General features: G+C 44.4%; 1 protein-coding gene across 2 annotated transcripts in view; it reads left to right on the top strand.

The window, feature by feature from the left end:
- The window catches only part of mmp16a (matrix metallopeptidase 16a (membrane-inserted)), a 28,905-nt gene that overhangs the window by 8,453 nt on the left and 5,719 nt on the right, over positions 1-14,733 (top strand). For both annotated transcript variants that reach the window (XM_019867158.1, XM_019867157.1), the window contains 4 exons: positions 1,999-2,303; positions 8,933-9,094; positions 12,246-12,463; positions 14,471-14,609. In XM_019867158.1, coding sequence (XP_019722717.1) covers positions 1,999-2,303; positions 8,933-9,094; positions 12,246-12,463; positions 14,471-14,609 — 824 coding nt within the window. The remainder of the gene's footprint in view (positions 1-1,998; positions 2,304-8,932; positions 9,095-12,245; positions 12,464-14,470; positions 14,610-14,733) is intronic.

The following is a 14,733-nucleotide window of genomic DNA, read 5'->3' as shown; positions in this document are numbered from 1 at the left end:
TAGCCGCATAGAGTCGGTGCTGTTGGGAGGCCCTAATTAGCTTTGGCATCCCGACTGTTTTCCCCGCATGCAAGTACTATCATAGCACATGGGATGCATCCAGAGTAATTATCACCTCACACCATGCAGTTCAATATTTGATATGGCCTGAGAAGGGTTTGCATTCTTTCATTTGTCAATTAGCAGCTGCTTGTGTCTTAGAAATGGCTTGAAATGAGGCGCACGTGTGGGTTTGCAATCGGCCGGGCCAACTTTGGTTCTTAATTAAGTTGTGGGTCAAAACTGTCCATTACAAGAACAAACAGAGCAGGACGAGGACATATATTTGTCCAGAATACTTTTCCTTCCATTTTAATTTTCGTGGCCCCATTGTTTCCGTATTGGCAAGGGTTCCTCCCTCTTCTTTATAATGTCCTGGCTCTTCAGTCGGTCCCGCTGTGACGCCTCCTGAAATGGCATCGATCAAGCCGAAAGATTTTGCTTGCGCAACAAGCAGCATTTAGTGTCATTGTTTTCCCATCAAGCGTGTCTTGATATGTGGTGCTTACAGTGGTTTCTGTAAGATAGTCAAGGACGATTTGGAATGTCATCACAAAGACAAGATGATGGCTTGAGTGATGGGTGATTTCAAGAAACGTACACCCCATGCACCCTTAATGGAATCCATTCAATGTGTCATGTCCAGAACACAATGGTCTCCCTAGTCTTCACTGTTGATTTCCATTTCATACTTTCCATATATTTTCTACCCGCCTACATTGTCAATCACTGTCTGTTTCGATTATATTATATTCTGCCATTTCTCGCTCCACGGTAATCTTTACCCATACCGCTACTCTCAAAATATCACTGATAAACAAAAAGATATCTCTTCTCATAAGCTGTTGGCAACTAACCCGAAGTGAAACCAAATTTGAATACCGTGACAAATATTTTCAGAGCATAGCGAGCAGAGAGGTTTTCCTTCCATGACGAACCAGACTTGGGCTTTCAGAAGGCAGTAGGCTGTTGATAAGCTTTAATTAGAAAGTCGATTTGTGAGGTAGAAAATTGTCCAATCCTCCCCACACCTGCAACATATTAGAGCTGGCGGGGTGGACTCGGCTGCCCTCGTTCACAAATCGCGCAGTGGACTGTGCAAGCAAGCCTCAATAAACATAAATGGCAGAATCTTATTTTTGACTTTGTATTATTGCAATGTGGGCACTCTGTGTATTTCAATCATTCAGCCGAGGGTTGAATTTTAACACGTTTACCAATTCATGGCAAGAATACTCCAGAAAAAAAAAGCAAAATAAGTGCATCCTTAATTTTGGCTGGCTTTTCAACATTTTGCCTTCATAAGACACATGCCGGGTGGTGTGGTGGGCGAGTGGTCAGGACCTCCACTTCACGGTTCGGAGGTTGGGGGATTTGAATCCAGGCTCCGGCTTCCCTGAATGCGGTTCTCTCCATGTACAACAAATATAACCAAGTCTACAGAGAAAGTGCCCAAAATACAATAGAAATACTCCAATGTCACATTTTATGGTGCGGATTCAGCAAAAGTTGAGGTTATAAAAACATAAAAGGAAGCTAATGGAGAGAGCGAGGGAGACGGACAGCGATGAACAGACTACCGTTTCCTATTCACTGTTGCCAAAGTGAATTTATGTATATATGTGTGTGTGTGTGTGTGTGTGTGTGTGTGTGTGTGTGTGTGTGTGTATTACACACAACCCACTTTAACACACATTTAAAGAATGCTGTTATTTCCCCTCTCGAGGACATCCAAGTAGCTTGAAATAAGTGGAAACTGCAAACTCCTTCACCGCCTCAACTTTCCATCGGAAATGTGGAATGCGTTCGGTGTGAATAGTTGGTTGGTGTACCTCGTCTCTTGCCCAAAGGCTCCAGCGCACCCCGTGACTAGAATATGCAGAAGCCGCATATGAAGATGTTTGAAGGCTGCTTCGAAAACCTCGTGTAACTCCTCCATTGTGCGTTGTATCCGTACAGCATAAAGAACGTGACACCCAAAGTCGGCGCCGAGGAGACTCACGATGCCATCCGACGAGCCTTTGATGTTTGGCAAAACGTGACGCCGCTGCGCTTCGAAGCTGTGCCGTACAGTGAACTGGAACGAACCAAGAAAGACGTGGACATCACAATCATCTTTGCCTCAGGTTTCCACGGCGACAGCTCACCGTTTGACGGCGAGGGTGGCTTCCTAGCCCATGCCTACTTCCCAGGGCCAGGAATTGGAGGAGACACACACTTTGACTCGGATGAGCCGTGGACACTGGGCAACCCCAACCATGACGGTAAGTCTTGCTTTGGGCTTCTTATGGTTTGAGCCATCTGGAGGTATGCGCGTGTCAGTCAATCGGAGGAAAGCAGGGGCCTTCCAAATGTGCAGGCTCTTCCTGGGCGATCCAAGGGCTTTCGTAATCTTTGTTCACTGTCGATGAACAGGTATGATTGAGAAAGTTAGATCAGCTTAAAATCCCTCTCGAACAGCGAGATTTGAATTTCTCATTACATCCAAAGGGGCAAGTCTTCCCTGTGGTCCACAGAGACAACTCGAAGGCAGAATCGTCATTCTGGTTACGGAGTCATGAGTCAAAACAATGACACAGACGACGGAGCCGCAGAGCGCCCAAGTCTAATTCAATTAAAAAAATAAAATAAATTACAATGATAATCATATTAAGCAACAACGTGCCAGTGACTAGAAGGCATCAGAGGTAAGAGGAGGGGGAAGAGGTAGGAAGGATAACGGAGAATGGCACAGTTTCTCAAGACAAATATGATAGCTTCACGAGCTCACCAAAGAGAGATGCTGTGAGGGAGAGCCTGAGGAAGCCCCATAGCAAAAAGTAAAGACAATTTCCAGAGGAAATGGCTGAGAAGTGAGAACAGGAGATGAGTTGAGCGCAATGCGATTGAAGAAGCGGCGACGTTTCTGTTTAAAACAGGATTCTGGAAGCCGCGTAACCTTGCAGGCTCAGGTGTCGCTGGCTATATTTCAACAATCCATGCGTGCACTTTGATGGAATTAGCTCGCTCAGGTTGAGTATCGCAATGGCAGACAACGGCCCAAAAGTGATTCGACTGTTTGCTGTTTACTTTCCTGAAGGGCAGTAGGAGGGACCAGGAAATGGACAGAAGTGATCTTTTAGCTTTGTTTTTACACACACACAAACACGCGCACCACGCACACACGCACACACGCACACAGGCTAATGAGTTGCTGTCCAGTAAGCTGCCAGTCTGTCATAGCTAATCCCTCGCACCGTTGACGAGAAGGACCAGTTGGCGCTGTGGTTGTTGGCACCAGAGGACTGTGGATGTAACTGTTGTTATTGTTTTGGATGACGAGGCCACCAGTGAACACTAGAGAATTAATCCTTGGCCTGCTGAGAGATAAACGCATGCATGCATGCGACTTAAGTGCGCACACAGCTATTCCATCTTCGACGTTTACACGTGACGTTATGTCTGAACCTTTACCCGGCAACACAGACACGTGTGAACAGATTACTCAAACATAACATCCAGTGAGGAACCCTCTGTTACATGATGTAGTACGTAAATATTCGTATACTCCAAGCTGACACTACTTTGCATACATGTTTACCAGCACTCGATTATGCTTTTGCTCCAGACATCCGTTTTATCAACGGGCATATGGCTCTCTGATGTTAGTCCAGTGACTATGCTCAGCTTGATGGCGCAACGGCTGGACGAGGACTCCAACCTTCAAAAGACGATACACAATTCACAAAAGTTGTAGAGTTCATTCACACTCTTCAACCTCAATCTGTGAGTCTTTGGAAACTGTATTTTGGCAAAGGAACATAAACAAGAATATGGTACACGGTGTCCTGAGATTTCAATGATTGTGGACGCGCCAGCCTGGGCTGTTCGCATACGCTTCAGTTCGCCCTAAGTGAGTCTGTACTGAACCAAATGAGCATAATGATGACTTTCCTTTAGTGTGGTCAGCGATGCACTTTTTTCAACTTAGGCTTTTGTCAGAACTAAGCATTTTTTTGTAATGACCAGGTCCTAGGCTGGCAACACCTAGTTGTTCCTCCTACTCGCTTCTATCGCCAATATGTGCATATCTAAATACAAGCAATCTTTTCAAAATAAAAGTACTGTGTATTTAACGCTTGATTTCATAAAGACACTGGACCCGTTGGCGACTGTGGCTAGGCCAGATGTGGCCTGCAGGGCTGTACTTTGCGCAGGTCTGACTCGTTTTTGGATGCATTCCTTTTTTGTGTCTGCTTTTATTGCGGAGGCTGCTGTGGTTTCTTGGAGGGGGGGAAAAAATGAAAAACCAAAATGAAACAAGCAACAACACATAAGAGAAATGCCATTTTGACTTTCAGTCACACAGAAACGATTGCGTTGTTGCACCAATGGGCCAAAATCAACCACGAACACGGCTCATACAGTTTGATGCAAAGACAATCAGACTCACTCGAGAGTGACTCATAACTCCCACTGTGTGCTCAAAGACCTCCATAAATTTCAGTTTGAAAAAAAATATCCCATAGCGCCGCACCTTGAATGACTTAGGTGAACACACAGGAAATAAGACGTTTTTGCTCTTCTTCGGAGGTGACGGAGTGGAGTGACGGGTGGCCCGAACGCTGATGAATGACAAGTGACGGAATGGTCAAATTTACTGACCTCTGCTATACAGTGTTGGCGTCACATATAGGTTTTCTGTGTGTGTTTTATTTTATTGTATTTTATTTTTTTTTGTGTGTGTGAAAATGTCTCTGTGGGTTATACGGTCTTATCCAATTACAAATAAGATAAGATAAGATATCCTTTATTTGTCCCACACTGGGGAAATTTACAATTTGTATACAAAATATACAAAATACAAAATACAAAATGTCACAACCTGTAGCTTTGCATTCACAACACTTGGAAGGAAAATAATGTCACGAAAGGAAGCAGAAATGTTACCACGTGTTTCTGCCCACCAGGCTCTCACTCGAAATAGACAGCCACCTACTGACAACAGCATCAACTTCCACATGGGCGGTGGGGCTCACTTCCGCCCACGCACGTGTGAGAGTGTGCGCGCACGCACACACACACACACGCGCGCACACACACACACACACACACACACACACACACACACACACACACACACACATGCAGAGCGCACCTGAGGAGGCGCCCTTCTCTGACGAGTCAGTCATATGGACATCGTTATAGATAGATATGATTCATCCAATCAGATTGATTCTTCCAGATCTTCCCACATTTTTCCTCATTGCCATTATACTGTATATTCACATTCGCATCAATAATGAAGGCACAAGTACCGTACATTCGTCACTGAGATCTCGGTTGGGCGATTTGAGACCCTTGATTTTGGACAATCTCGTTGCAAAGCCCTCGTCCCTATGGATGAACTACTGAATGAGATATTATTTGATGATTCGTGAATTTATTGTTGATTTCAATTGCATTCCTTTTTGTGAAGCATTTCTAAGTTGTTTTCAATTTACGACTTGGGCAGAGTGATTCTTTTTCTGTTCACGACACCAGCAACCTAATTGCCGATGATGTGCAAAGCATCTGTGTGTCCATTCTCCTTCCCTGGCATCGGCAGAGTTTTCACAAACAATGTGATGCTTTGGGGTTTCCAAGGGCACCTCTGCAAACACCCTCGCTTGGAAATGTATTATTAATGATAAATGATCACAATAAAAATGTACACCAATACCCTGTCTTGCTCACAGGTGCTGCGCTGAGATAAACATGACAAGAATAAAGGATGTCCTTTCCTCGGCAGCATTAATTCCATGCTCTGTGCCGGTTTATTTACCTCGAGTCCGCGGGAGCCGCTGATATCCGAGTCCTTGGAAAGATTCCAAATTCTGAATTTCATTCAGTTGCAGTTTCTGTAAATAGATAATGACCCCCACGGCAGATTACGCGCGCTACGTTGCTATGTTGGAGTTCAGTTCTCAAAAGTTGGTGAATAGTTCATTCAATGACAATTTTATATAGATGCGCGTGCTTGCATGGTGCTGGTCTCGACTGGAGCAGCTTGTCAGCAGAGTTTGAAATGCAATGCCAGGCAGATGCCCACCATTCCCACACATTTGGGGTCAGGTCAATCAAGCAAACATTTGTGTAGTGGCTGGCTTCCCCAAATTTATAAATTGATACGTTTCTCTTGTCACCCAATGTGGGTTTTTTTTGTCTTCCACTAACTGTCACAATTCCATCTCTTTAAACTTGATTTTGTGCTTAAAAATGCTCTCACCAATTTTCCATTGTGAAATCCCATCCGTTTCCTATCGTGTAAAACCTGCCATTAAAATCCTGCACCCCCCCCCACCCACTGCGTTTACACCTGTTGCCAACAGCGCACGCAATCTGTTCAAATGAGTGAGCACACAATTTAGCGCCCGCCATTTGGGATCTTCGTAAATTAGGCTCACAGTTTTTGTTTCCGTCAAGAAGCTATTGTACAGCGTCACTGTCCTGCGGGGCACAACTTTTTAATGACACAAAACAACACGGGAATGCAATTACCCGCCTTTGGTGCTTATAGAGTTGTTTCCAAGACCAATTCTAAATCCAAATTGTCAGTCTCTTCGGGGAATTGTTGAAGCATAACACCGGGAAACAATTTAGCACCCACACCCCCTAACTTTGGGCTTTGTGTTCGATAAGCTGACATTTTTCCACATCGAAGACGTAATGCGATTCCCTCAAACACTTTTAGTGACATGAAAGGCGATCTTATATATTACCTATGAGAGCAAAAAGATCTCGCTATATGGTTTCAGATATGCGGCGTGACATCAAAAGTCATACATTGAGGAGACTGTCGGCGCTTAGTTACCACCGAGGATTACAGGCTGACCATCTTAATTGCTGACATGGTCAGGCTCCATCGCGGCGGCCCCACTATCTAATTTGGAGACCCTTGAGTGTTTATCTTGTCTGTGTTTATGTCAGGACCTTGTATTCCCACGTCAGCAGATGGGCTGGGGCATGTGTAGGGACCTCGTAAATTACGGCAAAAGAGCAAGCAGAGGACTCGGCTTTCGAATCACAACCTGTTGACTTTCCTGCAACCGCTGGGAGGGAAGACAGAACATTTTGCCCGCTCATCAGTCTATTCATTAACTCTCCATAGATGTTGCCTATTCTGCTTATTTTTTTGTTTGGTTTTACTTAAAACATATATCTAGATACTTTTAAGTGCAGCCATGGTATGGATGGCTTTGCATTATTCATAAAATGATCCGCTGGGAGCTGCTTCTGCTTCTACTATCAAATTTTTTGTTTGTTTAGACTTATCTATGACAGTAAAGCCCCAACATAAAAAAAAAAACCCAAAAAAAAACAGAGTAATTGATGCCACTCGTAAAAATGTTTACAAATGTCTACATAATAGAACAGTATCCTGTACTGAACCACAAAACTATGATCAATAGAACTTTAATATCATTTAAAACTCATCCTTCAAAATAAATAGCTGACAGAGCTTTTCAATCGCCACTCATCTTAGCATCGGTGAATTTGTGAAGCGCAAACCATGAATAGACGGGGTTCACTTCAGCCTCTTTTGGGTTTTTATATGTCGCTGAAAGTGTTTTTTTTCTTGTCGCCTTATTTCTTTTTCAGCTTTCACACAACCCTCTTTTTCTCCATCCGTCTCACACCTGTCTTGTATCTTTACCGTTGGCGAGGCTGGAACCAAGTCGCCTTGGCTTTGTTTATGGCTCAACGCAAAGCCAATGGGACATCGCTGTCTTGCACGGCGTGAATTAAAGGGGACACCACTCACCTCAAATGCCCCCGAGAGGCCAAAGAGTTGAGGGTTGAGAATGAGGGATTGGAAAAATCCCATCTACGGTTCATCTTGTAGTTATCCAAGTAGGACAAAACGGTGGTATCAGCAAACTATATAAGTTGCTTATGTTGTCTCCAGGATGGAAATGGTGGACTTGCTCTCCTCTCATCTGATTAAGTGTTACAATTGACTTTTGATTGCATAACAACACACTGGAAAAAAAAAGGTATTCTATAAGAAATCAAACATTTCCATGACCATAAGCTTATATTTGTTTCTCTTCAGGTTTGCAGGTAAAAATTTGGGATGAGGATTATTGTAACGGCATTTGTAGTGCGTCAGAGTGAGCATCTTGTGAAAGGGCCTTCAGAATTGTCTTTGGCTGCTGAGCAGTGTAGCATTTCCTGCAAAGCTAATTCTAAAACCATTGAGCCATTTTGCTTTCCTCTTTATCTCCTTTTCTCTCCCCGTCTCTCTTTATTTGCTTTAAACTTAATCCCTGGACACTTGTTCCGTGTTACAAGCTTGAATAAATTTTCCTCCGATCCCGCCGTAAAAATCTCAACTTTTAAAAGCCTTGACTTTGTTTGAAAGAATGCCAAGCCTTTTTAGTGAATCATTTTGGAGAATGCAGGCAGCGTTGGGCGTGACATTCATCTTACAAAGAGGCTGCTGACATTTCGATCACCACAATCAGTCTGTGACTCTCTAAATAGGATTTGTCAGTGATGGTCTGCTTTGTACAGTAAATTCTTAAACATGATACGCTTCTTTAGCTGCTAAGCGTGACCTTCGTTGCCGTCTGGATTTGCGGAGCAATAAGTCATGAGACCGACAACCTTTAAACCACTAGAAGTATATCTTGTGGAATTTTACTGTCAGGATAGTGACATATATGTAGAAAACCACTAGAAGTATATCTTGTGGAATTTTACTTTCAGGATAGTGACATATATATATATATATATAAATAATAAGATTGAAATAACCCAAAAAAAAAAAAGAGTTTGCTGTTAGACTGCTATACCGAATCAGTTGCTCTTAGATTTTTGAATCACACAATGTCTGATTTCTCCGTCTTGCTTTTCTCCATTCAATTTTTAGGGAACGATTTGTTCCTGGTGGCAGTCCACGAGCTCGGCCACGCACTTGGGCTGGAACACTCCAACGACCCCACAGCGATCATGGCTCCTTTCTATCAATACATGGACACTGAGAACTTCAAACTGCCCGTGGACGATCTGCTGGGCATCCAAAAGATTTATGGTGAGGCTGCTTCTTTGATAGCAGCACTTTTGTCCTCTCTTAAAGCTGGTGTAACCTTAGGGTGGCCGTATCAAATCGGAACATAAAATGTACAGGAACCTTGATGAAAAGCGCCAGCAGAGTCCTCATTTTTTATACGATCGTACATTTTCTCAATACTCTTTTGAAACCTCGCGCCCCCCCCCCATCAGATCTAAGTCGCTCTGTTGATTGACAGGTGATGTATTTGGGGAGAAACCCTTAAATGCCACATTTTTACAGTTTTTGTCATCTCGTCCTCAGTTTCTCATCCGAGTTGGTGGGAAGTAACAGTTGAGACTGTAAGCCAGTTACACTCCAACGCGATGACAGCGGGCTGTCACACGAATGGATGCACTCTCTCGCTCTCTCTCTCTCTCTTTCTTTCTTTTTTTTCTTTCTTGCTCTCGCTCTCTCTTACACACACACACACACACACACACACACACACACACACACACACACACACACACACGCACACACCCGTTACCTACCATCTGTTTACATGACTTGGGTATGTACCTTTGGGAGTGACAAACCTGGGCAAGGGATCAAATCTCTCCTCATGCCTCTTGTGTTTTACTCCTCTGCCTCCACCTCTCTCTTGTACTCAGAGTTGAAGGGCAGGACAAATGGCAGCAGCTCCTCTCACGAATAACCCTCCTCTGTTCTCCCAGAAATTCACCCCCCCCCAGCCCCCCAACACTCAGTCACACTCAGTGTTGAATCTAAATACGGTTGGTGGTGCGACCTTCAGAGTTTAGATCAATGGGAAGTTGAGACCGAGTCGGAAAATTGGTCAAACAAAAGTAATGAGGCATGGGGAGTCGGGAGAAGAATAATGGCTGGGTCTGGAAATCCGTGACTCAGACGGAAGGAAATTGGGGAGAAATTGCGCAAAATTGCATTTTGTGAAATTGCGTTGGGGTTACTGGAATCAGATTTGGCTGCGATTGGCTGGCGAACAGTCCAGGTTGTACTCTGCACTCACCCAGTCCGCTGTGTTAAGCTCCAGCAACTCAGCCGTGACTCTAATGAGGCTAAGTGATATAGAAATTGTCTAATGGAGGGATAGTTAAAAAAGATTTGGCTCAATTAGCCTGCCATGCATGTTTTTGGAATGTGGGAGGAATCCGGAATACCCAGAGAAAACCCATGCAGGCCCGAGGAGGCCATGCAAAGTGCACACAGGAAGGCCAGAGCTGGAATCAAACGCCGCACCTCTGCACTGTGAGGCGGACGTGCTAAACGGTCATCCACCGTGCCGGGATACGCCTGTCACCTAATCCAGTGGTAGCGTGGGCTCAATAATGATGAAGAACACATTTTAATATCATGTTGGAACGTGAGGACTTATGAAGCCGATGCCATTAGGCAGCGAACATATCGAGAAGCAGACTACAGTACATGTTCATAGCAAATGTAATTAAGACTTAAGCGCTTTTGTCACACACAGCGTTGAGATAACAAATTGTGGCCTCTGGCTTGGCACTCATTTCCATCTTCCACCTACCAAGTGAGCAGTACAAAAAAAAAATGTCACCGTTCCCCTCAACAGGCCAATGACTATATTTATGTTATAGCCAACAAAAATAGTTGCGTATAACACATTTTGGAGTCACGTCTGATTAAATTTGCAAAACGAGCCCTTCAGGCTCTTTCCACACGACTTGGGTTTCTGTTTATTTCTGTTTGACTGCCATGAGCGACGTGTATTCATGTGTTCGTCTCGCTAAACAGTTCTGTCTTATCTTGATCGCGAGAAAATACACCTCGAGACTTGCCTTTTGGCATATGTTGCTAAAACCAAGCTTGGACTGATAGCATTTTTTTGTTGTTGTTGTTCTTCGGGAAAACAAAACAAAACAAAACCGACTCAGCCTCCGTTGCCTCAGAGTATACTTAATCACATGAGTGAAAATTAGCTTTCTGGTGTATTCTTCCCTTGTGGTTTTGTTTGTGATACGAATACACGGCGGACCAAAAATCTCGTATTTAGCTTGATGCAGATTTTACCTTGTCGTGGCGCAATGATGTTGCCTGTTTATGGCTTGGAGCGTCCAGCTGACCGTGATCTCCTCCCCCTTGCTTACATAACTGCAGAGCGCTTTGCCGCCACTAATCTGGGATGGATTTCACAGGATTGAATTCAGTCAGTGAAAGGAATCCCTCTCATGTAAAAACTCGATCATCAGTTCTGTGGACTGGAAGATGTCTGCGCGCGCCTCTTAATCCTCTGATCGGCCTGCCATTCAATTACTTTGATATATAGATACATATAGATATCTGTATCGATCTATCTATCTATAGATAGATAGATAGATAGATATACACACACACACACAGACACACACATACACATATACACGTCCACAGGGAATGGACGTGTATATGTGTATGTGTGTGTCTGTGTGTGTGTGTGTATATCTATCTATCTATCTATCTATAGATAGATAGATAGATAGATATACACACACACACACAGACACACACATACACATATACACGTCCATTCCCTGTGGACTGTCTCCTTCCCTTAGACAGTTGCTCTTTCAGTTCCTGAATCTGCTTTTCGGTCGCTCATTCCAATTTGAATCATCCGATCTGTCTTCCATTCACTTGAAAGGTCGACGGTAACTTTATAGGCAATTACTCCTGGTTCAGTGGACAGAAGGGGATATTTCTAGTTCTGTTTGCTTCTGCCATATTAATAATATCGTCAACGGCCACTTCTTTTGAACCCGGGTCAACGTCATCTCCTCTTCTCCACATTCGCAGGGAATGTTATCTCTGCACCATCATGTGATCAATTATTTACGCTTGCAACCCACTCACGGGCCTCCTTTCTACCGCTCTCTTTGTACTCTGCGGATTTATGTTCTTCAGTCGACTCATGTTATTCATGAATATTAAGTGCAAGTGTGAGAGATAGTGAGAGGAATGTGCGTGCTGTTTCTGCTCCTGTTCCGTTCGGGTTTTCCCAGCGTCATTTTTTTACCGTTGGATATATGTTTAGGAGAAGCAGTCGTAGTGAACAGTTTTGTACACGTACTGCATCTCATCTTTTTGTTGACATTTACACCATTGCGGTCAAGTAAATCTCCTGACAATTTGACTTTCTTATTTTCTGTAGGGCCTCCTGACAAGCTCCCACAGCCCACCAAGCCTTTGCCAACGGTGCCGCCCGCTCGCTCCAACCCGCCGTCGGATCCGCGCAAACCGGACCGGCAGACCAGACCTCCGAGGCTGCCTCCCGGTGACAGACCGTCCCATCCCAATTCTAAGCCCAACATCTGCGACGGAAGTTTCAACACCTTGGCAATACTAAGGAGAGAGATGTTTGTGTTTAAGGTAAACAAGAGTGACTGTTGATTTGAACCTCAGGCCAGTTTTTATGCCCCCTCTTGCACTGCACAATACTGACCCGGTTGTACTTGAGTCAAAGACATGCTAACAGCAACAACTGAGGAGAACAAGGGTCTCCCGCACTCACTTACGATATTGTCATGTGGCCAATTACATTTCTGCACCTCATCCACATCGTGATGATTTTGCTCACCCGAAAAAAACCCAAATCCAAATTCGTATCATTTAAACCTCTAATGCCAACGTAAACAAGATATTTTTCAGATGACTTGGATCCAATTGACAAAGCACTTGACAAAATCGACACTTTTGACGAGATGCCCACCTTAGTCAAAAGGAGCACTCGCGTGCGCTAGAGCGGCGCGGTTTTACCCCAGCGCGAGAGAAAAACCACCCGTCCCCGAATGCGTCCTTCTCCCTTGGCCGAAGCTGGTGAGCGCAAGACCGCAGCGCCGAGCAGCAAAACCTTGGGGCAGCACACAAAGCGGCCCTGTGTTCTGCACACGGAGGATAAAGCGCGCCTCTCATGCTTTATGTGTGACTGTTTTTTGAGGGGTGGTTATAAATAGTATTAACGGGTTCAATAAGAGTCTTGTGGCGTTGAGGGGAGAAGAGAAGACGTTGTTTTCCATCTCCCTCCTCACCCCGCCGCATTTTTATGCCCCAAAGATCAATCTGTTTTTGAAGCTAGAGGATATTACAATGGCTGAATGCACACAGGCGGTCCGAAGTGATCATCATCATACACTGTATTATAAATTCCGAGGGCAGCTGCTTGCTTTGATTGGGTGATGAGAATCGCGGGGCTTCGGAAGCACTCCGATGATTTCGGGAAAGAAAAGCCGAGTAAATCTGATGGAACAAACAAACATTGGTTTCTGCAAATGGTACTTCTGCTCACTAGAAGATTCTTAATTCACGTGCTCATTAGATGTACAGTATTGGGATTTTACCAAAATGAGACAATCTCTATTTTCTTAATTGTTCCAAATGTACTCTGACTTCTTCAGCTTTGAGTGAATAATCCTCCACGAACAAACTGGCTGATGAAATGGTTTCCGGCTTTCTTGACTGAGCCTCCTTTTCCTGACGGGAGTATAGGATGTTTGGGTGGGGAAAAGCCCTTTTTTTTCTCTCTCTCTTATGAAGTCAAACGGATTGAGAAAGGTTCAGATTACAGAGTTAAATCTGTTTTCGCTTATTTTATATGAAAGAAAATGTGAAGCAGTTGCCATGTCGACTGTGGGGGGGTTTAAAGCGACTGAAGCGAAGCAACTGAGAAGGTTAGGGGAAAAAGGGGAGAAGTGTCCAGACCGGCGGAGTGCTGAATCCAAAGAAACAATTGGATTACATGCTGAGAAAAAAAGAGGAGCAGAGACACTTGGTTTAATCAGCTATTGACAGAGCCGTGATTGTGTGTGTGTGTGTGTGTGTGTGTGTGTGTGTGTGTGTGTGTGTGTGTGTGTGTGTATCCACCTCCAAATCTCTTTTTGTCCCCAATGTACGTATCATGTGTGCAGAAGATGTGATGGAGTGTTTTCTGCCAAAGGGTGGGACTTCTCGAGCGAGTCCAAATGGCTTTCACAGCGACGACTCTCCCCCCGGCTCTCGATTTGGCATCAAATTTCCAATCCCTCATCAAAAAGACACACCTTCCTTTCCTTGAGGACATTTGAGATGTTGAAATTCCAAACACACCCGACATGCACATGCGACATGTGACTCGACGCCCCCGCCCTGCCCCTCCCGCCATACGTTCGTCAACTCCTGCGCGCCTTGCAACAGATGTGCTCGCTCTCCAGGAAATCTCAGAACGCATGTGAAGGATCCAAAGTGGACTTGGATGTTGCAAGTGAAACAGTCGGGCCTAATAAAAAACCCTCATGGAACATCAGATCGGATTTTTTTAAAAATGTGGAAATGAAGTTGCATACCCCCCCAAAAATCAAGCAAAAGACCATAACTTTTTGCTTTAAAATCTTTGTCTTTTAGGACCACTGGTTTTGGCGAGTAAGAGATAACGCAGTGATGCCCGGATACCCCATGCTCATCAGTGTTTTCTGGAGGGGGCTGCCACCTAAAATTGATGCGGTCTATGAGAACAGTGAGGGCAAGTTTGTTTTCTTCAAAGGTAAGGCCAGTTTTTTTGTTTTGTTTTTTGACTAGCACCACTGTTTTCATCTCTAGCAAGTGTGTCTTGTTTACGTCAAGGGCCCATGTTGTCCAAACGGAGTTTTCATATGACTTTGGGGAGA

This window comes from Hippocampus comes, unplaced genomic scaffold, assembly GCF_001891065.2.
Source record: "Hippocampus comes isolate QL1 unplaced genomic scaffold, H_comes_QL1_v1.1 scaffold322, whole genome shotgun sequence".
In the NCBI taxonomy this organism is placed as follows: domain Eukaryota; kingdom Metazoa; phylum Chordata; class Actinopteri; order Syngnathiformes; family Syngnathidae; genus Hippocampus; species Hippocampus comes.
This window is presented reverse-complemented; position numbering and strand designations above follow the sequence as displayed.